The sequence below is a fragment of the Chiroxiphia lanceolata genome, chromosome 15 (assembly GCF_009829145.1).
Source record: "Chiroxiphia lanceolata isolate bChiLan1 chromosome 15, bChiLan1.pri, whole genome shotgun sequence".
Lineage (NCBI taxonomy): Eukaryota > Metazoa > Chordata > Aves > Passeriformes > Pipridae > Chiroxiphia > Chiroxiphia lanceolata.
In genome coordinates, this window is record NC_045651.1 from 8391158 (window position 1) to 8417685 (window position 26528).

At 41.3% G+C, this 26528-nt stretch overlaps 1 protein-coding gene across 1 annotated transcript; it reads right to left on the reverse strand.

Annotated features, from left to right (window-relative positions):
- Positions 1-535: 535 nt before the first annotated feature.
- On the reverse strand, positions 536-13145 carry ADRA1B (adrenoceptor alpha 1B). The gene is made up of 2 exons (XM_032703187.1): positions 11724-13145; positions 536-1740 (listed from the first exon to the last, which is right to left on the reverse strand). Exons 1-2 carry the CDS (start codon positions 12694-12696, stop codon positions 1178-1180), a joined length of 1536 nt encoding a protein of 511 aa, XP_032559078.1. The 5' UTR covers positions 12697-13145; the 3' UTR covers positions 536-1177.
- Positions 13146-26528: the final 13383 nt, after the last annotated feature.

The following is a 26528-nucleotide window of genomic DNA, read 5'->3' on the forward strand; positions in this document are numbered from 1 at the left end:
AATCAGTCAGCTCTGTGATTCACACTTAATTGCAAGGGATAAAAATAGCTTCCAAACATGACCTAAAAAGTCCCAGAAGATATTGTCAGGAATTCTCTTAAAGAACTGTATTACTGAGCTGGAAAATATTAATGAAGTGATACTTACACTACTCCATTGTTTTGACTCTTCTTATCTGAGAGGTAAAGTAAAGCCTCTAAATGTCCAGTGCTGTTTTCAAAGCCTGCTAAAAGAACCAAGGGCTGAGCATATTTGTTCTGGAGCTTGTTTTGGGCCTCCAGCGGTCACTGCTCTTTTGTGCTGTGCCCACGACACTGTTTATGAGGTATTTGGAGTGATTTATGAGTGTTGCTTTTAGAAATCAGATCCTCTGGCAGCCTGTATGTTTAGAGGACGCTTACTGATGTGCTCAAATGTAGATTGTGAGCTCTCACCATTACTGGTATTTTCAGACTTTCGAAGAAGAGCTTGGTAAAGGATAGAGGAGTTATAAATGCTGGTGATCAGGGAAGTAACTGCATCCTGGGAGTCACAATGGCAAACTTAGTGGCTATGAGTGTTTTGTTTCAAAGTGAAAATGGTGATAAGGGAACTTGGCTGAATTCCAGTCCTACAGTAATAGGTGCAAGTGTTTAAATTGTTGAGAAATTACTTTAATGGTTGACATTGTTTTCAGTTTCTAAAGTGCGAATGTACAGTGACGTACAGCAACGATACGGAACTACAGGCAAAGTCAGGGGCAACCTGGAGAGGAACAATCAGGACTGCACTGCTTGCTGCCACTTCCAGACATCCATCCACATGGCTGGCACACCTGGACACCCACCCACTCACACATGGCCCCTGCCCACCCCCCTGTTTATGGATTCTTTCTATGTACAGATGTGTTTCGCCGTTCCACAGCACTTCCACGACAGCTCAATAATTGGATGTGCACTTCCCTGGGTTTATGCAGCACTTTCCCTGCATTCTGTTCATGCTTCAGTAGTTTCTCTGGAAACTGCCTGGGAATATGGTTAGGCCCTGCGCTTGGCCACTCCTGTGACTCAAATCTGCCTGTTCCTCCCTGGTGTCCTTCCCATGCTATCCTGAGAAACCATGCACAGGTCCATGTCTTTGCCTGGGCCTAACGTCAGACAGGTCGGTGTCCCAAGGGAACAGACTGGTTGGGATCTGTTCATTCCAATGTGGTGTTTGCTCCACAGGCAGCTTTGCAGTTCAGCGTGTCACAGGTGGCCTCACAGTCCCTGTTGCTGGAGCCTCGGCTGCCGGTAGGGACGTGTCCATTCCGCTCCGAGAAGAGGCTGAAGGTGAAGAACTGGCACGGCTCCTTCTGTCCGCTGCCATCCTGCAAAGGGCTCAGGAGGGAGCTGGAGTTTTTCCATTCCTGGAATGTGCACATCTCCAGGTGTGGGTGAGTGATTTTGCTCACGTACCCGGGGCTGGGAGATGCCGAGGATAATGTCCTCTGGCTGCCACTCAGGAAACTCCCGCTGTCCTCCAGAGAGTCTTTCCTGTGGTGTTCAAAGGAGCACCGATTCCAGTTTCTGTAGCTGTAGGGCCACCACCCCAGCTGCTTTCGACGGTGGCACTGGCATTTCAGGATCTGTATAAAAGCCCTCTTGAACTCTTTGCTTGAGCAAGGGTAGATGATAGGATTCAAGCAGCTGTTAAAGTAGCCAAGCCAAAAAATCACCTTGAAAATTGTTTCAGGTGGCTTCAGAGCTGAAAACAGAGATCCTGTCCACAGGAAACAAGCAGAAACAATATCTGAGATAATGGGTTTGTCTGCCTCTAGGAAGGGCAAATGTTACATCAGATCGCTGTTAGAACCCGTGTATTAAAAATCTTTCATGCATGTTGCTTTTAGTTTTGGTCTTTTGCTACTAAAATGTTACTTTTGTTATTTCTAAAGCTAATAATGAAATGCTCTTCAAACTCAAAGGAGCACATAATTAATGTAGAATTAAAAACTAACATGCAGTTTATGGGTACACATCTGCTGCACTAACGTGTACTGATCCCAATGACAGATCAAACCTCCAGTGTCCAAGCTGTTGTACAAGGCACACATGGAATACTTCTGCAAAGGACTTTCAAAGGTCATTTCTGAAGGAAAACATCTAAATGTTCCCAGGCTTGTTAGGAGGAGTGTGTCCGGACATACCTTATAACTTCTAATCCACTCTCTGGCAGCCCTCAAACATCCCTCCATTTATCCAGATTATTGCTGTAGTACAAACCTCTTGAAACCTGAAGTTAGTCGTTGAACTTCACATATCTCAGGCGTTCATAAAAGTGATGTAACCCAAAATAAGAGGTTGTTTTATGAGTTCTTCCTCTTCTGTTCACAACCAAATAACTTCCCTAATGAGACTGCCCAAATGAAAAACTCCTACTGGGAAATCCATTTCCTGTACTTTTAGTGTTAAAAGCAGGGGCAATTGATCAGCTAAATTTAGCAAATGGGGCTGTAGAAAAGAATGTGTGACATTTTTAAAGCAAAACAAGCATTCAGGAGTTATCCAGCTGGGTAAACACCCTTGTGTCTAGCTCAAGTAATCAAGGAATGGGGATTCAGGGGAGAATTCTTATGTCAAGAACTGGAGTTGGATTTGAAGATTTTTTTCAAATGGAAGTCAACACCCCAGCCTGGATGTCACATCCTGACCTTTTCCACTGGAGTGGTTTCAGATTCGCTGGGCTGTGAAAGCAGCTGAGTCAGTTGTGGCTGTCAGATGCCTGAGTGGGGAGGGATGTGATTCTGGGCATATTTCCCATCTCACAGCAATGTGGAGGTCACGGTTTGGGCCTCAAAACTATGCAAAAGCACTTCCTATCCTCTTGGGTAAACAGCTCTTCCGTGGCACGGCACAGTGTGTCTGCATGGCAAAGCTGGGCTTGGAGCCTCCTCATTCCACAGGAATCCAGAGGGGAGTGTGTGCCATTCCTCATACATCCACTGCCCTCCCCAGGGTGCCAGCTGCTCCCTGAGGTGGCTCAGGAGAGAAAACAAGATGCTGAGCTGGCATCAGCTCTCTGGAAAGACTCTTCCTCATTACTAACAGTCAGGGAAGGTCCCATGAATCCAGAACTATAGATTTTTCCCTAGCAGTGTTTGGGAATGGTGCCAGCTAGAACTGGATCTACCCATTGCCTCGGAGCTAAGGAACGCTGGCCCTTAGGGTTAAGATGGAGGGTTTAAATCACAAGGTTCAGAGCAGTTCTTCATGACTCCTGCACTTTACTGACTTTTACTCATGGAGAGTAAATGGAGAAAAAGAAATATATCAGAAAATCAATTGACTTGATGAGTTTTGATTGATCAGTTTTTTGATCACACTCACCAGACTTCGTAGAGCTGTTCAGTTTGGAAATACACTGAGCAATAGCAAACATCGTAAAGAGAAATTAAGAAGTATTTTATTTAGTAGAAGCTAATTGCATTTAGGGTCTGACTGGTTCTTTATAATGAATATTTTATTACAGAGAATGTAAGTGAAGCATTCTAATGAAATTAGGGAACATTGTGGGAAGCAATTTGGCATATTAATTGTCCTCACATATTCTGCAGAATATCTGCCCAGAGCATCACTGAGACATTAAAATTCAGACTCCACTGGAGTCAATGGAAGTCCTTGAAAGGCTCATAAGGACTTCAGGGGACCTGGGAAGAGACCTATAATTGCTCATAGAATCATCAGTTTTCTTCAGAATCAAGTATTTTATACTTAGGCTAGATAATAGTTGGTCAGGAGTACTGTGAATTCTCTGGATTTAAGGAGAAAAAGTGGCTATGGATGAGTTTGGGGCAGTCAGGTGCTGTTTTCTGCATGTTACAAAAGGGTCACATTTCAAAATTTTCTAAATCCAGTTTTTCTTAGATGAGAGCCAACCTGGGGGAGTGTGTGTTCTGTTTTCTGGAACAAACGCAACATCTGGTTTTATTGCAATACAATGGACTGGAGCTGTTTGAGTGCTTTGCTGTGTGTCAGTGGATATTCCAGTGATGGTGACAAGAGAGCTCCACTGCTGGGCTTTGTCGTTGCCTGAAGATTAAAGAAAAGCCACAAAATTTGAAACTTCTTGTCCCTACTGATAACAGGTAGAAAATTAAATGTTTCCATACTTGAAACACTGAGGGGGGATATTCCCACTCTGGAGAAAACCACCCTCTTGTTTGAACACCATAAAATAGAAATAGTTTGAAAATTGGTAAGGGGTATTTGGAAGTTCAGTTACAGAGTCTAATCAGACTCAAATAGTTAAGGTAACCTCGGAAGGCAAACACATCCTCTTATTTCAGGGGAGATTTCATTCTGGTGCAGATTGGAGCCATTTTGGCTGGAGTTAAATCTGAGCTTTTCAATGTTCTCCACGAGAAAAAATTCCAATGTTTTAAAAATTGCTGTAATGAGGAAAAGCATTGCAAAATACCAAGTGATAACAGATGAGTTCTGAAACATGAAAAACAGGAAACTTCACCAGTATCAAACCCTGTCTCAATCTGTCCTCCAGAACACAGCTTGTGCAAAAATGGGTATTGCTTTGCAAGAAATCTGTTTTATGATGGAACTTGGCCTTCCTATGAAAAGTGACCTGATCAGATTTTTGCTGTGACCAACAAGAGACATTCCCTGTGCTTGGCTGTGGGTGGCTGCTGAGGGTCTGGCTGGGAACCTCCTCTTCTTCCCCTTGTCCTGCTGTGATTCCTGCAGCAGCTGGGAGTGCTGGAAGCTGCTCATGGCTGAGTTACAGCCACCATGTGCACAGCTAGTAAAATTCTCCCTCTAGAAGTAATAATCTGCCTCTGCCCAGAGTTATTACGAGTTTAGAGAAAGGATGTGGTTGTCCTTTATTTAAGCTTTTGTGGTCCCTTTCACCACATGCTTTGCCAAGTCAGCGTGCCAAGGTTTTAAAGCTAATTGGATTTCTAGAGCTCCTGATTTCTTCCCTTCCAGCATTCAGTGTTTGTTTACATTCCCCTGGACTTATTTAATATAGGAAAAAAACCCCACAGTTTACAAACAGTAGAGGATGAAATAGAGAGTATGGTTATAAAATTACGAGTTGATCAAGCTGGGATGAAGTGCAGGCCTTCTGGAGAAGAGGATTAGGATAACAGTGAAAACAGTTAGAAAACAGAGAAAACAGATCTTGAGAAATAGGAAAGCATCCAAAATCAACAGAATAAAATTCAATAAAGAAGATGAAAGATGGTTAAATTATAAGGACTACAAATAAATAACAATGGGTAGTGTTTGGTTGTGGTTATTTGGCATGTCGGTGTCTCTGTGGGATGCCTTGTGCTGCACATCCCAGCAGTGCCTGGGCTGCCAGGCACTGGAGGACAGTCCCAGGAACCCAGTAGTCACAAACACACTACTCCTGTGTTTGTGGGTATCTTGTGTGTGTGTGTAGCACTTTGCTTTTGAGGAAGGAGAAATATCAAATAAGGAATAACTGCTGTGGGCAGGGATACCTTCCACTGGGCGAGGTTGGTCAGTGCTCCAAAGTGTCCTGGTTGTGAGGAATTTCTGTCCTAGAACTGACTACCTACAGCAGTGTCCTCATATTGCAGATTAACAAATCACTTTTATGAGACCAGCAGGAACTTCATTCACAGTGGCTCACATTTGAGAGCTTTTCAAAGGCTCCAAAAAATAGAAACTTATCTAGAATGGCAAAAATAAAACCAGGACTTTACCTCCCTTCAAGGAGTACAGGGAGGGATCGGGTTTTTTTACTAAACCCCAGACTTGCTACACCTTCTTATATTGCAAGCAATTGCAAGGCAGAGCAGCAATATTTGCATTTCTATGGGGACAGTGCCTGTGTATTTAACCCCAATAGGGTTTAAATAGACTGAGAGGCACCACCTCTCAGTCCAGAATAGCTGTGCTGACTTTCACCGTTGAAAGAGCTCACTTGTGCTTAAATTGTGTTGCCCCCACACAAATAGTGTGAAATCGAGATCAATTTTGATAAGAATCTTATTTGGTACCTAAAACTGACAGTAGTAAGGGACAGAAACATGGCACTAATGTTATTATTTTGTCCAAAAGAATTAGAAACTTCTGCAGCTTCCAAACTAGACAGAACATGGGCCAAGCTTATTCTTGTTTTGCAAAAGATTAGATGATTGAGGGAGTCTAGAAAAGCTAATCTAAGTCTGCTGACATTTCATTTATTACACTTAAATATCTGCAATTGCTAAAAATGTTTTGGTGTTTTCTCCTCTTCTGACTTACAACAGAGACATCTCTCTTGGCCAGTGTTAGTAGATAACAGCCTGTAGCATGGAATTGAATAACACAACTGCATAGGTACTGTGTGAACTTACAGTGCAGTTTTTCTCTTTTGTCACTCAGACACAGATGGTTATTGCTTTCTGGTTTCTAGGGATCACCCAAAAGCCTGTCAAAATATCTCAAAATCTTGCAGTGGTCAGTGGAGAAGCACTTTAGTAAAGATGTGAAAAAACTCCTCACTTTTTGCTCATGTCAGTATTTCACAGGTAGGTGCCCTAAAGCCCCTGAGACCCTGAGGTGTGGCCTTGATGCTTTAGGACCTGTGTAACTTTACTCAGGGCTTTCCTCATGAGCATCAGCTCGAGCAATAGCACAAGTGTTTGCAAACGCCTCTGGCATAAGGACCTTGTGTTCCAACTGCCTTGCTGAAAGTAGTGTTTCCCCTGAAATTATCCCTTCTCTCTTGTCTTTGATTTCAACAGTTTTGAGATTTCCTATTGCTGCCCAGTGGCTCAGTCCTGAATTGGTTTTTCCTTGGAGCTCTCTGACCACCTGAGACAGGAATTACTGCAATCCCTGAGGCTGAGAAGTCAACTCAGAGTTGATTTCACTGTATTTTTTTGTGTGTATTGCTTTGTGTGTTTGTTTTTGCAAGACAGTACACTGTGAGATTTCCCTTTGTTTCCCCTGACATGCAAATCAAAACCCTACAGAGGAAGTACCCAGGAATTTGTGTGGTTTCACCTGCTTTGATAACAAACAACTTTGTTCTAAAATCCGGAAGTCTGCAAGTGACTGGTAATTGACACCCTTTATAAAGCAAAAGGATTAAACCAGGGCTTAAGGGAGGCTTTTTCAGTAGGAAAATGAATCACTTTGAAATAACCTCGTCCTCCCCATGTGACAAAACACACTGTACTGGTCAGTAAATGCCCTTATGATGTTTAATTGTACATTCTCTGCTGTCACCTTGCCACTGAACTTTGCACAAAGATTGACCTGCCAGTGGGCAGAGGGGCAGATTGCCACATATAGCAGTGATTTATATGAATTCTGTGTAACTATTAACTTGAGGACATCAAGTCTAGAGGACAGGGGAAGAGAAGACTGAAATGAGGTGGAAGACAAACCAGGCCTAAAGCCTTTCAGAAAGCAGAACCCAGTAGCATTGACAGACCTAATGCCTGCAAGTGTTTCCCATGGGAAAGTTAAGGGACCTAATTTGGTATTCTTAATACAGAGATGCAGAGGTTGGCCTCATGTAACATAAATCTACATTTTGTACTTCAATAACATCTTAAGAATAATTTTGTGTGGGCTGACCTGTAGCATGCAGATGTTTTTATGTTCTTTTTTATTATTTTATAAAAAGGTTTCAGAAGCTTAATACCTAAAAATGGTCAAACCAATTGTGTCTTCATCCTGGGCCTCCTGGGACCTTATCCCACTGCCAGTTAAGTTACAAGAATTTTGTTTCTTGACTCCAGTGGATAAGACCCCAGGTTTTGTGGGAGCAGGAGGACTTAAGCTCTAAAATGGGAAGTGAATACTGCTCTGCTGATTTCCACTGGAGTTAAGCAGTACCCGGGGAAGTTAATGTGCTCTGATGAAAGTGGTGGAGATGGTAAGTTTTCCCTTTGTGTGTGGGGGATGTGTCTGAGAGAAGACTGACAAGCCCATATCTCGACAGGAATGAGACTAAACCTGTACTTAGTAGCCAGAGGGAAACATATGATCCTTCATTTTGGATTAATTTTTTTAATAAAAGTATTGTCATAAAATTGGATACTCCCTTGTTTAAAGGCCAGTGTTTTAATGAGTGTTAGCTTATTTCTGCAGGGCTTTAGTCATTAAAAGAATCTATTTTGCTCAGTGTTTTTCAGCAATGCATGTTTAATGTAGTCCTGATGCCGAAGGAAGGGTTTATATAAGGGGGATGAAAAGAAACGTTTATTTTAAAGAAGCAAGATATTTACTTTTCAAAGCTGAGTCACTGAATTTATGGCATAAGAAGTTCTCTCAAAGACACGTATGTCTTTAGTTTATTTTTTTATGTTGTGTCACAAATAATTTTGAGTGGCAGGATAACTGTTTACAAAGCCACGGAGTGTTTATGAATGTGTGCAACAAGGATGTTCTGTAGCTCCACTGCTATCTGGAAAGAATATCCAGTAGCTACAGGAATAAAAACAAATTTCTCACATGACTCTCTTTGATACCAGTTTTGCTGCATCATCAGTTGCTTAACACTGAAGATAGAATGGTTCAGTGCTAGAAACCAGACGGTGGTAATTCTTCGTGCTGATGGTTTAATGGTGCTCAGTCCATCATGGTGTCAGTGCTGTAATTCCTCCCTGCAGTGTGTACAGAGCTCTGCCAGATCTTCCCTTGCAAAACCTTTGGATTTTTGCTTGAAAAACACTCTGTAAGCGTTAATATTATTTCTTTTCATTTGTCACAGAATATTTATTCAAGCAATGCGGCTGCTTTCAGCACCACATCTGTTCCCAGTGCATATCTGCCACCTGATGCAATAATCCTTTGTCTGGAATATCAAAATGGGCAGCTGTAGAATACATTGAAATACCAGAGTGGAAGAATAAAATTTTGTCTGGCAAAGAAGAGCTGAAAACAATCTTAACACGAAGGAAACTCCACTGCATATAAGCAGATTTGATAATACATGGGTCTGGGGTGCTGCAGAACTAACAGTTACCAACTTATCAAATGTTTTGTGGTTGGATCCCCAGAAATCCAGAGCTGCTCTGTAACACCATTCTGCACAGTCATGACATTACTGAGGGAAACAAGGGGCAGAAAAATAAATAGGAAAGATGCAGGTGTGAGGGTATGATTTGGGATAATGGTGCAAATATAAGGTGTGAGAAATGGAGGCTAAGAAAGAAGCTTATGCTTGCAGTGAGTGGAGGTGAATATCTAGTCTGGACAGTCCAGGACACCCATGGAGACACCTTGGGACACCATCAGTACCTTTTGATTTCTACAGTTTCCTATCACAGAAATTGATTTCATACCCTTGGGTGCTTTCTGAAAGAGTCTTTAATAGCATTTCATTTAATTGTGTGTCTTCAAGACACAAAGCAAAATGTTTCTGGTAAGAAGAGTGCAGCACACAGAGAGCTCTTTAAGGATTCTTTCTGCACTGCTTTACCCTCTCCTGCAGGCAAGGGCAGCTGCATTATGCAAGTGAGGAAAAGGGCTTTTCCCCACCTGTTTTAGTGAGCAATGCTTTAGTCATGTCTAACATCGTTAATTAACTCTACACTGAGACACAGAGATAAAAAATACTGGATTCTGGAGTGTGCTGGGTAATAAATTAAAAAAAAAAAAAAGAGATCAGGGACAAGGAACAAAACCATCCCTATTCCTAGTCCGCAGAACAAAGGCGAAGTATCTCCTATTTAAATGCATTTTTATGCTGCATTGGATACTATGGATACTCTTCCCCCTTTTTTTAGACAGAGGATTTCTAGACAGGGGCCGGGAAAGGCAGCAGTCTGTATTGCAACGCTAAGATGTTGGTTTTTTCACTCCTCTAGCTGACACACACTCCTCAGCTCCCTCTGCCCCTCAGCTCTGTGAGTGCCAAGTGCTCCCAGCACTGACCTATTGGGGTTACAGCACTCGCTCAGGGTTGGGGCAGAGCCCCCAGCAGTGGCTTTAACCCCCAGCCCATCCAGCCCTTCTGCCAGACACGCTCCCAGCCTGGCACCCCACTGGGCACAATTTGTAAGGGAGATTAAATTGTATTCTGTCAAGCAATAAATTCTCCCCTCAGGTGTCTTAAACAATGACTCACTAAACCTGCCAGGGAAACCCAGGAGCTTTGGAAACTTCTCAAAGGGAAAACTGATGCTCTTTCAAGAAACTTGTTTGTGTCTCACTTTGCTTCTGCCCTGTGACCATAATGTTTCTAGTGGACTGCTCTGCATCTGTGTTGGGTGAGGAATGTAAGGAGCTATACTGGCTCCTGATAGCTACAGACATGCTCTGCTGAGTTCACATTTGCTTTTTTATTTCTTCAAATATTCAAAATCAAGGAGGCAATCTACTTTATCAGATCACGACCTACCCTAGTACTACCACTGGTACCATATGGTGGAAATATGTTTCTATCCATAGGTAAGTATTTTTGCAATAGTCAGAAACTTGCTCTATGTTATAAACTTGCTTTAAGAGCCAGCACAAGGACTTAAATGTCAGTAGCCAAAGAAAATTTTGCTCACAGTTTTCCTTCTTCAGAATTTTTCACATCCTTAACGTTACTTTTATGCAGATCTTGAATTCTAAAGATTTTAAAGTCTATAATACAATAAGCTAGAGATTACAAAGTTGTATTGCAGTAGCTGAATTAGTTGTCCTGCAGTAAAGATTTTAGTCTAAATGACATTACACGTTCACTGAAATTATCATTTTGTAACACTTCACCAGGAACACGTTGCTGAACTCAATTCAATTTTCTAAAAGAGTCTCTAAAAATACTCGCTTACCACTCAATCAGAAATGTTTTGGTAGGGTAACTAAGTAAACACAAATACAGAACATTAATAAAGGCTTTTTCTCCCTTTTCTTTTCCCAGCTCTTTCTATATTTAGGCTGTCAGACAGTCTCAGAGAAATGAATTTTGGACAGATATTTCTGAGAGCTTAGTAATTGAATGTCTTGAGATTCTCCGCTTCAGGGGCATTGTTAGCATTAAAAACAATGCAAGCGAATGTCACAAGGATTTGGGAACACAGAGCAATGTGTTAAGGCCACATCAAATACTTTAAAAATATTTTGAAGTTGAAAATGCATAAAATAGCTGCCAAAATCTCACATGACAATGTCCCGAAGTGCCTCAGCTAAGGCCTATAGAAACCAATGAGAACCTTCCTGTGGGGATCTGTGGGGATCTTTGTCTTTGCTTTTGGGATTTGATCAGTAATGTTTGAACTGAGAACTAGAATTTTTCAGCTTCCTAAAGCTCAGGGGAGTTTTTCATCTCATCATTAGATCAGGTTAATTTTCATTTAAGGCTCCTGGTAACGCCAGAAGTCCCAGACACTGAGCAGTGAACTGAACCAAGAACATTTCAGCGCTGAAACTCTCTCTGTTCTTATGTAGGATTTTTGGCAAAGCATCCTATGATAATGTTTCTGAAACCTAATTCAATTCCAATGAAAAAAGGGGGATTTAACATATAAACTCCGTTGGTATTGTACCCTGATTTGACATCTGCCCATCACTGAGGACTCCAGGTGAGCAGCTTTCTGCACAGTTCACAAAGCTTCAGCAGAACTCTGCAAAAGCCAACATCAGGAGTTCCCTTCCTTTCATCTGTTCACTGAAGTTCCCACAGCACTATCTACTTCTCATTCATTTGATTTTTTTTTTTGACGATATTTCTGTAGTACCCAACTAACCCACTTTCCTCCCCCTCCCCTCACAACCCCCTGATTACCAACTTACCTAGTGGCAGAACAATGAAGAAAGGTAGCCAGCACAGGATAAACATGCCAACCACAATTCCCAACGTCTTGGCTGCCTTCTTTTCTCTAGAGAATTTTAAAAGTTTGAAAGCTAGGGAGTTCCTGGGATTGTGACCCTTGGATTTGGTGTTGTTTAGGGTGTCCTCATGAACATTCTTGTAATGAATCCTTAAAGTCAGCTCTTTGGAATTGGACATTTCTTTCATCATCCCGGCTTCCAGGTTTTTAGTAGTCCTTTTGGCCACTATGTAGACCCGACAGTACATCACGAGGATGACAATTAAAGGAATATAAAATGACCCCAAGGAAGAAAACAAAGCATAGAAGGGTTCCTCGGTGATGCGGCACTCCTTGTCGTCCTTGGGAGCTGGTTCTTTCCAGCCCAGAAGAGGCCCAATGGAAATCACCATGGAAAGGATCCAGACACCCAGGAGAGCTAAAATTGCCCTTCTTCTTGTTACCAGTGTTGGGTACTGCAGAGAATAACGTACCCCTATATATCGATCAATAGAAATTGCACATAAACTTAAAATGGAGGCTGTGCAGCACAGCACATCAACTGCTGCCCAGATATCACAAAATATCCTCCCCAAAACCCAGTAGCCAAGGACTTCCAGTGTAGCAGAGAACGGAAGGACTGTAAAACTCAGCAGCAAATCTGCTATTGCGAGGTTAATGATGAAATAGTTTGTAGGGATTCTTAAATGTCTATTGCAAGCAACAGAGAGAATTACCAAGATATTACCTATGATAGCAAAGAGGATAAAGGCACCGAGGATCAGCCCCACAATTATTGCCCTACTGGTAGCCAAGGCAGGTGAATCCAAGTTAATTGCTGTCTCATTGGAGTTGTTGGCAGAAAAATTGCCATTATTTAGTGCAGACACTTTCAAATATCCAGGTATCGATGTATTGGATTTATCGCCAAAGTAGGTATTCATCTTAAAAATCATCCTCCATAGCAAGTTATGATTGGGTCCCTCACTCAACACGCCGATGGTTTGAGTCAGTTCAAAGTCATCTCTCGACCCAAGAAGTTGCTGCAGAGCCCTGGCCTGGGCGAGGTGAAGAACTCATCTCCCCTGAGGGCTGTCAGCTCTGAGCACGTAAAAGTTGCCCAGCGTGGAGTCCTCGGGAGCCTGTCAGAAACAGCAGGCTCTTCAAACTTGCCTAATTTCTCATACGGACTCGCTGAAACCCAAATGAGCAGGCAGAAGTCTTGGCCGGAGCTGAAAGCAGCACTTTCGATCACGGCGCCCCTGGAAGACAGGACAGGTTTAGAGTTTTCCCTGGAGCGTGTGTGGCTGTGTTGGAGGGATGTCCCTGTGAGGCTCCAGGAAGGTTTGTCAGCATTTCCAGCTCTGCGTGAGCTGGCTCCGATGTCCCCGTGCCTGTGCAGTGACATCACTGCGGTGGGGCCGGCAGCGCTAGAGGGCAATGCAGGCCAACATACAGCTCCCACCAGTCACCGCTAAACAAATGGAACGGAACAGTCTTAATTAAAGCGTTTGCCACACAAATCCGGAGTGGAAACCTTTAAAAAACCACTTGCACTATCTGAGGGAAAATATACTTGGCAGGCTGTGGTGAAAGCAGCAATTTCAGTACTAAATGATCTGCTGCCCTTTTGCCCGCTAAGAAAATAGATTTTAGTTAATTTTGTAGTTGAATTGAATCACGTGTCATTTTAGAGAACTGGTCATCATTTTAGAGAACTAATCGTCTTATAAGGATAAGTAGGTTGGTTCCAAAAATCCCTGGTTTATTTGTAAATTCAGTACTTGATGATTGCATAAAGTTTGTTTCTAACTGTAAAAATTCTGTTAACAACAAAAAATAGTAACAGATTAGCAAAATCTTTATGTTTTTTTCTATACCCATGTGTAACAGAAGCATCTGTGGCTTCATCTCCTCTTTTCTCCCTCTGTAATTTTTCTAAGCATGGGTGCTTTATGAATCCCAGCCTGGAACAGAGGTGAGCACCCCAACCCATAGCCCAAGGGAAGGCAGAGGTAAGTATTTAGTACCTTTTCCAGGTACTCTTTATGCTTAACCATCTTCCTATGTCTTTAGTAAGAGCTGCGAGGTCACTGAGACTGTTGTTAACTCATTGTAACTCTGAGAAGTTATCCTATTACAGTAGCCTATAAAAAATAATATGAAACAGCTTATTTATTTTTTGGGTAATAGCCTTCAATGTCGAAAGCAGGGGTTCCTTGATTTCTTAATTTTGTGTTACCTGGTGGTGGGAAGTCTCAAGTCTTTAAAGCTCAGGGCCATTAGTAACAAAAAGTGAAGGATTTGCTGATCATATAACTGCCAAAATACTGTTCTCAACTTTCTGTCATCAGATTGTGTCCTACAGCTGTTGCCTGCAGTACTCTGGGTTACTCTATATTGATTTGCCTGTTACAAGATGTACTGTGTTTAAAGTGAAAAGTTCATTTTTAATAAGGCAGCTATGGCTGAAAGTTGCAGCTGACTGCTGGTTTTAAGGACAAACCAAGTAAACACAAGCTCTGGTTGGATTTTCCTCGAGGAGATGTTTGTGCAGCCCTCCCCACACAGGACTATGGCACAGCACTGTTGTTCAGAAGCTTTACTTTGAAACACTTACAAGAATGACACCATAACATGTCACGGAGTCACTGAAGGGAAGAGGAACAAACACTCAGTTTATGAACTTAACCTCAGCTTTTCTGCCTCTGCTCTCTCCAAGGCAAAGTTTCCACTGCTAATGAAAGCAGTTACCAGCCTGTGACTTCAGGTATTTACCCTTCACACTCACCATTCCTGCTGGACTCCACAGAACCACTCAGTTCTGTTTGTGTTTTCTGATTTTGTTTCTCTGCCTTGTCTGTTTTAGCTGTGAATTCCTCAGGCTGGGAGCTCTGTCCTGCTGTGAAGGTGCTGACCCAGCTGCCAGCGGTGTGATAAAACTGTGCCTGGCCAAGGCAATGACTTGAGACTTCTCTCAGTGGAATTGGGGTATCACAGAGGGCACAGAGAGTTGCTGCATCTTCCCCTCTTGGTGTATGAGCTACATTCATTAAAGCTCATTTAATTAGACCATTAGGTCTAGACATAATGATGTTTCAGCCTTTGGCACATAAAATATGATCACTTTAAAATGGGGAGAGCTTGGATAAGAAACGGTCAGCGAGGGTGTAAACTACTCTGCTTTGATTTTGCAGCTGGCATCATGTGGGACATGCCCAGTTTGCAAAGAGTAACAGAGTGGCCTGGAAATCCTCCCTGGCTTTGGCCACACTACAAGAAGGCTTTGTAGGGCCAAGGAACCAGATCTTTCAATAGCCTTTCAACAGCCACTTTCAGGAGTCAGCTGGTTCCAGCTCTCTGGCAAGGTCTGGGACATGGTGCCAAAAGCAGTGACAGGAAAGCAGAAGGGAAGGGAACACAGATTCTAACTGCTAGTGGTCGGACTAAAACATATTTCTTTGCTCAGTACTGGGACCAGTCTGTGTCCCTTACTAGTGTTGCTTTCTGTGCCCATTTGGATGAAACCACAGACAGAAAAATCCTATTCCAGGGGTCAAAGGAAGACAAAACTACTGCTCATCTCTCACAGCCCTACTGAGAATTCTGATGTGTTTTCACATCCCTGTTTACCAGTCTGTGTAATGACATATGGGTTGAATAGTCATGAGACTCAGCTGAATAATGTTCACAAATTGCTTTGAGATCTTCAGCAGCAGGTGCCATAATAAAGTCAAGTATATTGAAACCTGGCCATGAACATTAACTATTCACCTGCCTTGGGATGAGTGATTGAATAGGTACTGTGAGAAATAGGCTCCCCTTTCTGCCAAGTTCAAGGTAGCAGTTCAAGGTAGTGCAATTGAAAGCACCTACTCGGAGCAGTGTGGATTGTATTCATTGCAGAGTTGCTTTCCTTCAGATAATCATAGTTTTCAATGAGAAAGTAAATTTAATAGCCTGAAGATTCTACTCAATAATATTCCAGTAATGAATAGAAAGGCAGGATGGTTCAATGTGCATCTGCAGAGAGCCTGCTGAGCAGCAAAAGTCTGCATATGGAGCAATAGAGGAAACGTGGAGAACACCTTCATGTGTTCTCAGGTGAGTTCAAATTTTCAAACACGCCGAACTTTAAAGATGTATTTTGTGAAAGCTGATAAATGCAAAAGGAGTCCTTTTGCACGGCTCAGTTTTGTACAGATCTGTGCTCCTCTCCTTCATGTACAAAGCAGTGTTAAAAATACGTGCTGGCATTTTGATTTGATTTCTGACATGCAGCAGAGAAACTTCCAGGGCACTTTTGCAACACTGCTCCTAATTGGGCATGGAAGTATGAGCTTGATATAGGATTTAAATGGGTGTATCTACATACAGTTTTATATAATTCCTCTTAATTATTTCTATCTCACTTGTTTGCTACTGTGTCTGATAACTAAAACACTACCAAGAAGTAGAATGAGGAGGTGGGCTTGAGGAAGGTTTTTCATGTGACTGTGGGTGGGTATGTAGACTCCTGTGACAAATAGGTGTATCTGCAGCTCAGAGAAAATGTGAGACTGTGTGGCACTAGATCATCTTCTTCATAATAGGGCTTCTCTGTAGATGGGACCATTAAAAACATACTGATAAAAAGATAAAACTCCTCTGCTTTTTTAGGAACTCTAGTGTTAGTTACAGAGCTGCACTTTATTGCTTGTTTTATTAATTACAGATGGTGCAAGAAATTGCTACTACACCATTGTACTGTTGGCACAAGTGCCCTTTCTGAAGTTGTTCTTTCTCTAAGCACCACTGGACAACATTAAAAATCACAGTGTGATCCATAAAATATATTCCTTTGATTTCCATTCCTGCTGCTGAGCAGACTTTTGTTCTTCAGGAAAGACCTCTTTGGCTTAGCCAGAGTTGTAAAAACTTTCCACAGGCACTAGAAATACACAGGATTGTAGTTTCTTTATGTTTTACGATTAAGTAGAAACGCGTTTCCTTTGAATGTGTACAAACAAGCCCTGAACCTCAGGAAAGGGAATTTCCATGATGAGGGGAGAAAAATGCATTTAAAATGCAGATTTTCAGTTGTCCAATAATGATATTTAAAGCCTTGTGGGATTATTTTCAGAGTAAGAAAAATATCTCATGGGTTTGTATTAACAGCTTAGGTTATTAGCTTGAACTTGCCAAAACAAGATTGCAAACACTTGCAATCTTGAATAATCTTTTTTCTGTGGTGATTCAGTGCTTGTTGTTTCTATGTAAATAGAATTTGAAGAGCATTTTCTAGTAAAATGTGGTTAATTAAATAAAATACTATTGTTTTTGTGTTGTCACTGGCTCTTAAATCCTTTTTCATATTTACATTTTGTGGGCCCATTGCCCACATTAAACCATGTTTTTTCTCACACTCCTTTATCTGTGCATTTCTGCTAAAGCTGTGCTAGAGACCCCCAAAATGACCAGTCTCATAACATGACTCTTTTAGAATAGATTTACAAAGGAATGAACTTGAGGTTTTAATTTACATATTATGGTTTGTTCTAGATCATAGAAATTCAAATTAATACAGATTGCACTGTCTTTTTTAAAGAAGGCACACGGCTGGATACATTTATTTACATTAAATAAGTTCATCTTGATTGAAAATATTTATTGTGACATTAAAAGGACAGTAATTAACTGCTGAAAAAAGAAAAACATTTTAAACAGCACATAACTCATGTTACTCACTGTCATAAAATAACATTGTGCCAAGGGCTGTGCAAGATTAGAAGTAGATTAGAGGTTTATGTGGCTAATGAAACAATCACTGATAAACTGGCTGAGGTGACCACAGTGTTATAAATCTCCACGCCTCAAGAAATAAACTTGAAGGTAAATTCAGACTGGATAGAAGCTCCTCATACTGGCAGATGATGTCATAAGTAATTAGTTTCATTTCTGTGCCACCTTCTGAATCATTCCTTCACTCTAAGAATTAGGGATTGAGCCTACAGTAATGTTTTCAACAGAACAGAAATGTGGCTGGGAAAGGGATTTTTCAAAGATATCTGGGCTGGCTCAGAGCTGTAGTTGCACTTATTGGGAATTTTGCTGTCTTGATATTTTTTACCTTCATCTTTAGGCACCAAATACCTTACTGGCCCTTGGAAACTTCTGCAAACCCCCCTTTGATCTGTCCACCAGAGCCAGGATTATTGCTGTACCTAATGACAGCCCTTCCTTTATTTTAAGTATCTGGATGGTTTATTCTGCCTCTAGCAGTCACAGCAATTTGCGCCCCAAAGTAATGGGACATTTAAACCGAAACTTTAATTTTCCAGGTTGGACATTTTTGTGAAAGACCAGTATTTTCTCTAAAAAAGTTAATATAAACTTATTTTTCCCCTCTCTCCATGTAACTAAGTTCTGATCATGGTGTGCACAGCACTTAATTTCATCTTTATGACTTTTAGAATTTGCAATTGTAGCATAAATATCTTATTGCCAGTAAATGGATGGGGACTCACTGCTGATAAACACTGGAAGGCATCTTGCTGGGGTGATACACAAAACCATTATGATGTTTTTGCCTTGATGAAAATGCCTGGGAGAGGCAGTGACTGAGTTTTATACATGCAATAATACGGGCCTTAAAATATGGGCCTAGATCTTCTTTCAAAGAGATTGATGTCAATCTATCATCTGATTTGTTCCTTTTCATAAATCTGTATTTAAATATATTTCAGGATATATTTCAGGATATCTTTATTAGAATCAAGAAATTTTCTAATCTTGACGTATTTTTGATATCTAGTTTTGATAAAATGTTGATGTCCCTGAGAAAAGGAAGGAAGTCTAGACCTCCTGTCTTATTGCTTCCCTGCTCCTAGAGAAGCTGGAAACTTGTACTTGCCCTCCATATCTCAATCATTATCCAGTCATTCCTTTGCTAAATTGCAGTAAAAATAAGAATAATGTTAAAGGGCAGAATTCCTTGGAGAAGGTTTGCAATTGGATGGGAAGCTGCTTTCGGTGCACGGTTGAAAAAATCAAGATAATAAAAAAGCAGAGGACCAAGAGGAGCTCTTTGCTGTACAAGGAAAGGAATGAAAGAAAGAGAACTTTTTGAAAAACACAGCAAAAAGAATCAAAATGGTGACTTCTGTCATATCTCCAAATGTGCCTGTTCTAATGGTCTGTTAATCAAAACAGGAGGGAAAATATTTGGCACGATCCTGAAGTCTGGAACTTGATGGGAGGAACTGTCCCTTTTGTGTCTTTTCTTCTAAGGACAATTTGAGCCTCCTGTTTAAGGAGGGAACCAAGATATTCCCTCTTCCATAGGACTTTATTAGGACTTAGCTTGTGAGCCAGGTATTTAAGAGTTACTGATCTTTCTCCTCCACAGCAGTGTTTGGAATGCATATAAACATCTCATAATACTTTAAGTTATGCACTAGTGCTTTCACACTACCCAGAGTAAATTAAAGAGGTTCATGCTACTCTGTCTTTTAGAGATGAATGTAAGAGAAAAAATACATTTTTTAAAATTTTTAATTCAAAATTGAATTTAATTTTTCAGTATTAACCAGTGCATCAGCCAGAACACATTCCTACAGGTGGAATTGTGAGAACATCAAAGAAAATAATTGAGTTTCATTTGTATTTTCTGCTAAAATAAACAATGAATTCTTCTTTGAATAATGTTAAATATCCATGAATCTGTTATTATTTCCATAATTTTTTCTAGTGAGAAGCCATAAAAATCTACAACCAGTCTTTATTTCTCCAGGGAAATTTTAGGTGAAAGGAAACATCTGTTTCTGTCTTTTTCCTGTCAAGATTTGGAATAATTATATCAACTATTAAAGCAACTGGAAAAGACCTAATTCTATTTAATTCTAATTATGTGCATTAGATATGAAAGTGAATTGCATTGTGCATTGCCTGAGAGCTGATGGCAGTGTAAGAGAACAATGAGAACAGCCTTATTTTGTAGAACTAAAATGATCTCTGCTGCTTTCCATGTTCCTGTGGTTCAACAGAGGGACACGTGAGATGTGTCTGCTGGTTTTCCATGTCCTATGGCAGTGCAAAGCAGGAGAGTGCAGGTGGTTGTGGAATCACTGCATAAAAGGGTTCAAGCCAGGGAAATCACCTGATCCCTGCATATTGCAAAAGACAGAAAGCAGAAAACCTGCAAACCACCTCTGCAGGTCCCACTTCGATTATTTAACTACTCTGACAGGTGCCCAAGCAGTCTGAATGCTCATTATGGATTTTGGTGGTAGCTTCAGAGTGTGCAGCAAGACAGGGGAGGGAAGCTGATGGAATTCAAGCTATTAGGAACTTTATAGTCTGTAACCAGCACCTTGGCTCTGACCTGGAGGTTTGCTGGCAGCAGAGTAAGGAGGGATTGCGCAGTCTGGGAGCACTCCAGGACAGAGCCCTCCCGGGGCTCTCAGGGATTTATCAAACACAGTTATTGATTGGTCATTTTCTTACACAAACAATTGAGCTGTAGCTCCAGGCATACAAGATAAGGGCCTTTTCCTGAAAAAACCTGTAACCCCACTGAGTGTGTCCACCCTTGGAGTCCTTGGCCAAAAGCAAAGCACAGTGGTGCTGTGGAATGGAGCTGCTCCAAGCGTTGGCTCAACTGAGAAAGTGAATGGGATTTTGATGGAATTCACATTTTTTACACGCTCATCGCAAGAGATATTCTTAAAAGTGTCAGAAGTCACCATGAGTCAGAAATAAAAGTGAGCTAAAGGCAGCAGTTTTGGCCCATCAGGAATAGTTTCTCTTTCAGAGAGGTTTTGCAAGATCATTTAACAAGCTGTTCCCCACCAGCACCGGGTAGTGCATGATCCATGGCCAGTCATAAGCACCTGTCCTGGAGAAAATCTTCTCTCTTGCTTGTCTGTGGCATAAAGGACTAAATGACAAAGGATACTGTGAGTAACTGTGTCCAGGGGAAGAGCAGAGAAATACCTGAGAGCTCCATGAGTGCAATTGTGCATAGGTCTGTCAGAATCACAGGGAGGGACAATCCTTTGGAAAAGCTGAATACACCAATGGGTGTGGTGCATTGCAGTGTATAAGGAAGGACGAGGTACCCTCAGAAATTAATGTTTTGAGATATTGCAAATGATTTGTGGTCCCTGAGTTTTTTAATTACACAAAACACGTTTCAAACAAATAGGAAATGATCCTTTAGAAAGAACCTGTTGATGAGCTGATACATGGGGTGTCGTCTGGATAATTTGTGACCCCGCCAGGCAGTGCTTCTGCAGACTTTGTCCATTCCAAGTCCATTACTGATGGTAATTTGCTGTAATTAAGAATGACATTCGTGACTCCAGCACCACACATCCATCAGAAAAAACAACTCAGGAAGGCAGCACTGGCTCACGAGTAAGTGATGCCAAATGAAGTCATTAGACTTGTCAGTCAGTCTGGCACCAGTCTTCTGGTTAGAAACTTTCCTTTTCTGGGCAGGAATCACCCAACATCTCTGTGGCTTAAGGGGAAGATGAGAAACTACTCCAACAGTAGCTGGTTAAAAAATAACTCACCTTTAAGGGCATCTAAGGAAAGAGCATCCTGACCTACTTCTGACAAGAAGCCAGTCACAGCTTCATTCCTTCTGACCCTTTGGAATGAGCAGGAACATTCACCCATGATGAAGATAATGGAAGAAAATATGTATGAGAATGAGTCACTGAAATTTTTGTTCAGAAGGCAAGATCCAGGATCTCAAGAGACCTTTATTTATAGCCTAAACAAACTCAACAGAGAGTTGCAGGAGGACAAATGAAACTGTAGAAGAAGCTGAAGTAATGGATAATGATAACTCGAATGTGCCATTTCCATCACAAGTTAAATGAGCACATTATAGTAGTAAATCTGCAAAAGGGCTCAGACAGTTTTAATTCTGGGGAGCACTGAAAGACTTTTTGGAATATCTGTTCCAGAGAAGTTTCATTTCATGTGTTTTCTTTATCCCCATCTAAGCAATACAGTGAGTTTTGTCTAGGACAAAAACTGCTACAAATCTGCAGAATATTCAGAATAATACTATGGTCTGCATCTCACCTTTGTGTCTGAAGTGCTCCCACTCCAGGGCGTGATATTGCCATAAATGAAATATATTCATAGATGAAATATATTCAGGGACAAAAAGTATTTACAATGGCAAGAATAAAATCAGGCTGATTTAATGTAGTGTCTGTCACTCTCATCTCAACTGTGATCTTAAGTAACTGCAGAAAATAAGTACCAGATTTCTCCAGAGCTGAAGGAAAAGGGAAAAGTTCCCGTCATGCATATTATTTAATGAAAACAGAGACTCACATGATTTATGTGAGTGATTTGTCTGTGTCTACATGTAACAGAAAGGCACTGTCAAGATAAGACCAGTACAGTGTACATGGAGAATATCCCAAATGCCACCACATTGCTCAGCCCTTGGGCTGTGATCTCCTCTGCTCAGATTAATTCCCTGCTCACCTCAGGTCCAGTGTGAGCTGCAGTGCTGGCACTGGGCAGGGCACTGTCCTGAGCCTGAGGAGATGGGAATTGGAATCTGAGCTCCTCTAATGGGCTGCTGAGTGAATTTAGGCAAATCACGCACTCTCCCAGTGCCTGAGTTTCTCTACCTTTCAAGGAAATGATGATGCCTGTCCTCTAAATAAAACACCTTCAGACATTTAGCTGAAAAGCAATGTATCAGAAAAATATTATTACTAGCTGTGAGACAAATATAATAATGTGAACAGCCAAGCTTTCCCCCTTCCCACATGCATACATATATATTGATATATTCAGAGCCACTTCAGCACAAGTGTGATTTTCTTCTGTTCATACTTACAATCATGATTCCTGTGTCTGTGCTCCTGCTGGAGTGAATTTTTCACAGAGCCTCTGTAGCCTCTTACGCATACTAACAGGGTGAGCTCGGCTGGGGTGTGACTGAGGCTGTTACAGAGAGAAAAAACAGCAGTGCTTACAAATAAACGAGCCACTGAGAACTTCAGTGATGTACCTGGTGCTGTGATGTCCTTCAGCCCTGGAAAAGCGGAGCGGTGGGAATTACGAGTTGGGTGTTCTTGGTGGTGGCCGAACGGCTGCAGCGTGTGCTCCGCTGGCTGTGACAGGAGTATTTTTGGAAAGGATCATTTGGAAGGGGTGATTCTCCTGCCTTGCCTTGCCTTGCACGTCACTGTGATCTCAGTGCTGCCGAATATATGTGATGCATCTCCAGCTGCAAGCCTGGCTTGCAGCAGCTGCATGGTGAATGTAAAGTGCCATAGGAGGAATGAAGGTACCTCCCAAGTAGGCTCTAACAATGATTTTTTCACTGTTTGTTGCTGGATTGTTCCATAAGAGGCTTCCAAATGCTTGAAATTAAACTGCGTCTCAGTAAGCAAATATTTTAGAGATGTGGATCAAAATTTTCTGGTAAAACAGATTTTCATTGATTTCTCTGAAATCTTTACAAATGCTTTTAAATTTTTGATTTAAATGAATTTGTACAGAATTTTGTAATCCAGACTTTCCATGGGACCTTGAAGATTTTTCTGTAGTCTCTCTTACTGTTATGTGGCAGGATGGGAACTGTTATTAATATCAGGGAGGTAAAGGCCCATCATGAGACAGCTCCATGACAAAGTTATTCATCTGAATTCTGAGTCACAACCATTCTGATTCCTCCTTTACCTGTCTCAATATGGGATACCCAACTACTCACCCATATGACTCATATTTCACTCCTTTCCCATAGTTGTCAAGAGATTTTTCCATCCATCACTTTTCTCTTTTCCCTGCCTTTTCTTGGCTGGCTTTGTTCTTTGAATACTTTCAGCCAAGTGCCTGGCTGGTAGATGCACCTTCCAGCAGAAGCCTGAGATAAACGTTGGAGTCACAAGTTGATATGGGTTAGTTCAACATTTAGGGGTGAAAAGTAGGGTTTTGTTTTCCTTTTAGACTGAAGAAACTGTATTATTTGCAGATCTGTGTCAGAACTTACATTAAATAACAGTATCATAAAAGATAATAAATATTGCACATTGACTTAGAGATTTTTGTAAGTGGTAATTAGGAACCTCATTAAATTTTCATGACTTAAAGCATATTCCATTTTCTGAAGCTTTGCATCTCCCAAGTTCTTATTTGCCATTATTAGTGAAGAGTTGAAAACTACTTTGCAAACATTAATAAGAATATATTCACAAAATATTATCTTTAATACATATTTTTGAGAGAGGGTTTTTTTAATTCACACAAGTGAAAATAGCTAAATTAAGCATACTGTGAATACACAGGACTGCATTAGCCTGAAGTTAATACAGGCTTAGAAAGGAAATAATATTCTGGGACACAGACAAGAATAGAGGCTCATAGGAGAAAATTGTGAACTTGTTATGATTGGCTTGCTATTTGTTCTGTTCAGGTGAAAGTAAATGTAACAATACTTTGGTAAAACTCTCCATGTTGGCAGTATTCAGAATTGGACTGATTTAGCTGCTAAGATGATGCTGGAGTTGTCAGTCCAGTTAAAAATTACTGCTCTTCCCTGTTTGGTGAGTGAAGGTTTAGGTCAAAGGCTGCAACTGTTTGTTTATCAGCTGGATAAGTCACGGAAGTCCAGAGTTGTGGCAGTGATGCTTTAGAGCAGTCTGGCCCAAAATGATTTTCCAAAAATGTGTATTCAGTTCCTCACATTCCCACAGGTACCAGGACAATTCCACAGTGTTAATTTTGCTTTGAGATGTAGAGTTGTATTTAGAGAATTTATGTCAGAGCCTGTATATTCCTTAATCTCGTGGTTATGGATAGCCAGCCTAAAATATATTCTTTGTCTTTCCTAGGACTTTTCAAACTACAGAGTCTAATCCCAGTTTCACATGTAAAATGTTGGCCCTGTAAGTACATGGAAATCTAGTGGAATTAATGTATTAAATTATTGAACAAAAAGAACTAAAAGGGTCAGAAATTACTGAACCCTTTAGTTCTTCACTGAAGAATGTTTTATCAGCTATTCTGTTGTTCCTGCAATGCTCATTATACTCATTTCAGTGCTAACATACTGTGTCACCTGTGGCCATGCTGTTGATCTCACTTGGTTTGATAGAAAGAGAAATCAGGGATTGGATATCTCCAAATGGTTCATTTCATTTGTGTTCAAAGGATATGATGCAGGCTGCTCTGGGCTTGTTTGGTCTATGGGCCACCACACATGTCAAGGGTTTTGCTAAGCTGGGGATTTCAGCTGATTGACCCCTAGAACTGCAGAGGAAGGCAGCCAAAAATGAGAGTTATTTTCCAGAGCTTTGCCAATGCTGCTGGGAGAGGTGCCCTGCAAAGGCAGGGCTGTAAGATATTGATGTAGCACTTCTGACACAGAACATTGGGCTGGAGAAGAGCTTGGCATCTGCACAGGTCAGTGCCCTGAAGGATGTGATCCTCTGAAAATGCCACCCATGTCTCCTCCTAAGTTGTGCTCATTCCCATGACCTGCCTCTGTATGTGGAGGCCAGACCATGGTGTGCCAAACTCCACAGCTCCTGAGGAAAACGTCGGAGCCCTGGGCCCCTCTGTGCATCTGTGATCACACTGGTGTTGTGGCAGCTGACAAAATCAGATGCACTCTGGATGAAATCATCAAAGAGACTCAGCAGGTCCTAGAAGCAGCAGAGCTGGGAGTGCTGGTGTTGGAGTGAGCAGTTGTGAGGCCATGAAAGGTTGGCACAAACTGAGGTTATTTAAGAACTGGTGCCAGAAAAACACCACAACAGTGTAATTTCAGCCCTCTGTTCTTGTAACTCATAAACTGCCTCTTGCTTCCTTTCCTAAAACTTCAAACTCTAATGAAATTAGTTCAAGTTTATTATCCCCCTGAGGTCGAACTTCTCCAGACATTGTTTCATTTGTGTGTTTTACCCACTCTGTGCTCTAATGACTCCTGTTTTCTTTCCTATGACTTCAGTCAAGTCATGGCTGCATCAAGCTGTTTTAACACAGCAGTGATTTACGTTTGATGAGGAGACTGCTGCTGCAACTCACAGCTAGAGCACTGCTATTTCTGCACGCTTCTGGTTCTGAGTCATCATTCTCCTCCACTTTTTATCCAGACATTTATGGATTGAGTAATGGGTACGATGGGTTTTTACTTAGATGAGTTTTCAGCAGATTTATGACATGTATTTTGACAGAGGTATGGATGTTCTGGGTTATATCCAATAGCAATTTAATGAACATTTCATTAAAATAAACGTAGCTAATGTTTTGTGGCTGTGTAGAGCAGTAACTGTCTACAGAGTTGTGGTCAAGATATCTTAAAGTTCATTGCAAATTTCCTTTTCCTAGAAAAGGATTTTCTTTCTCAGCACCATGACATAAGGCCAGCAGGACACATATGTAGTTGAATGTTTGTTCTACAAGTGAGAATATAGTGCACAATTTTAGCCAACTGTGAGGAATAACATTTGGTATCTACTGTTGATCAGTTGAGAATGATAAATTAAATTTCAGCACACTGAAGTCTTGTGCTGATGCCAAGACAGTGTCTGAGACGAGTGGAAAAGATTCCAGGATTTTGAGACTTTAAGAAAATGACCCAAGTACAATTTGGTGTTACAGGGAGATAGTTTATTAGGGATGCAAGACTGCAATTTGGGGGAGAGGGTGTATTTTGCTCTCTCTGAAGAGAGGTGCCTGGGTTATAACCAAACTTTTTCCCCTGTCCAAGCTGGACTGGATCTCCCAAAGAAACTAATCCAAGTGGCAGCTACACTGCCACTCACTG

What these genes read in the sequence shown, in the direction of transcription:
- ADRA1B (XM_032703187.1), bottom strand. Translation starts at nt 12,696, where the DNA reads ATGATTTTTAAGATGAATACCTACTTTGGCGATAAATCCAATACATCG. An exon ending in CTTCATTGTTCTGCCACTAG is followed by an intron (nt 1,741 to 11,723) that starts GTAAGTTGGTAA and finishes TCCTGTGGACAG; the next exon opens with GATCTCTGTTTTCAGCTCTG.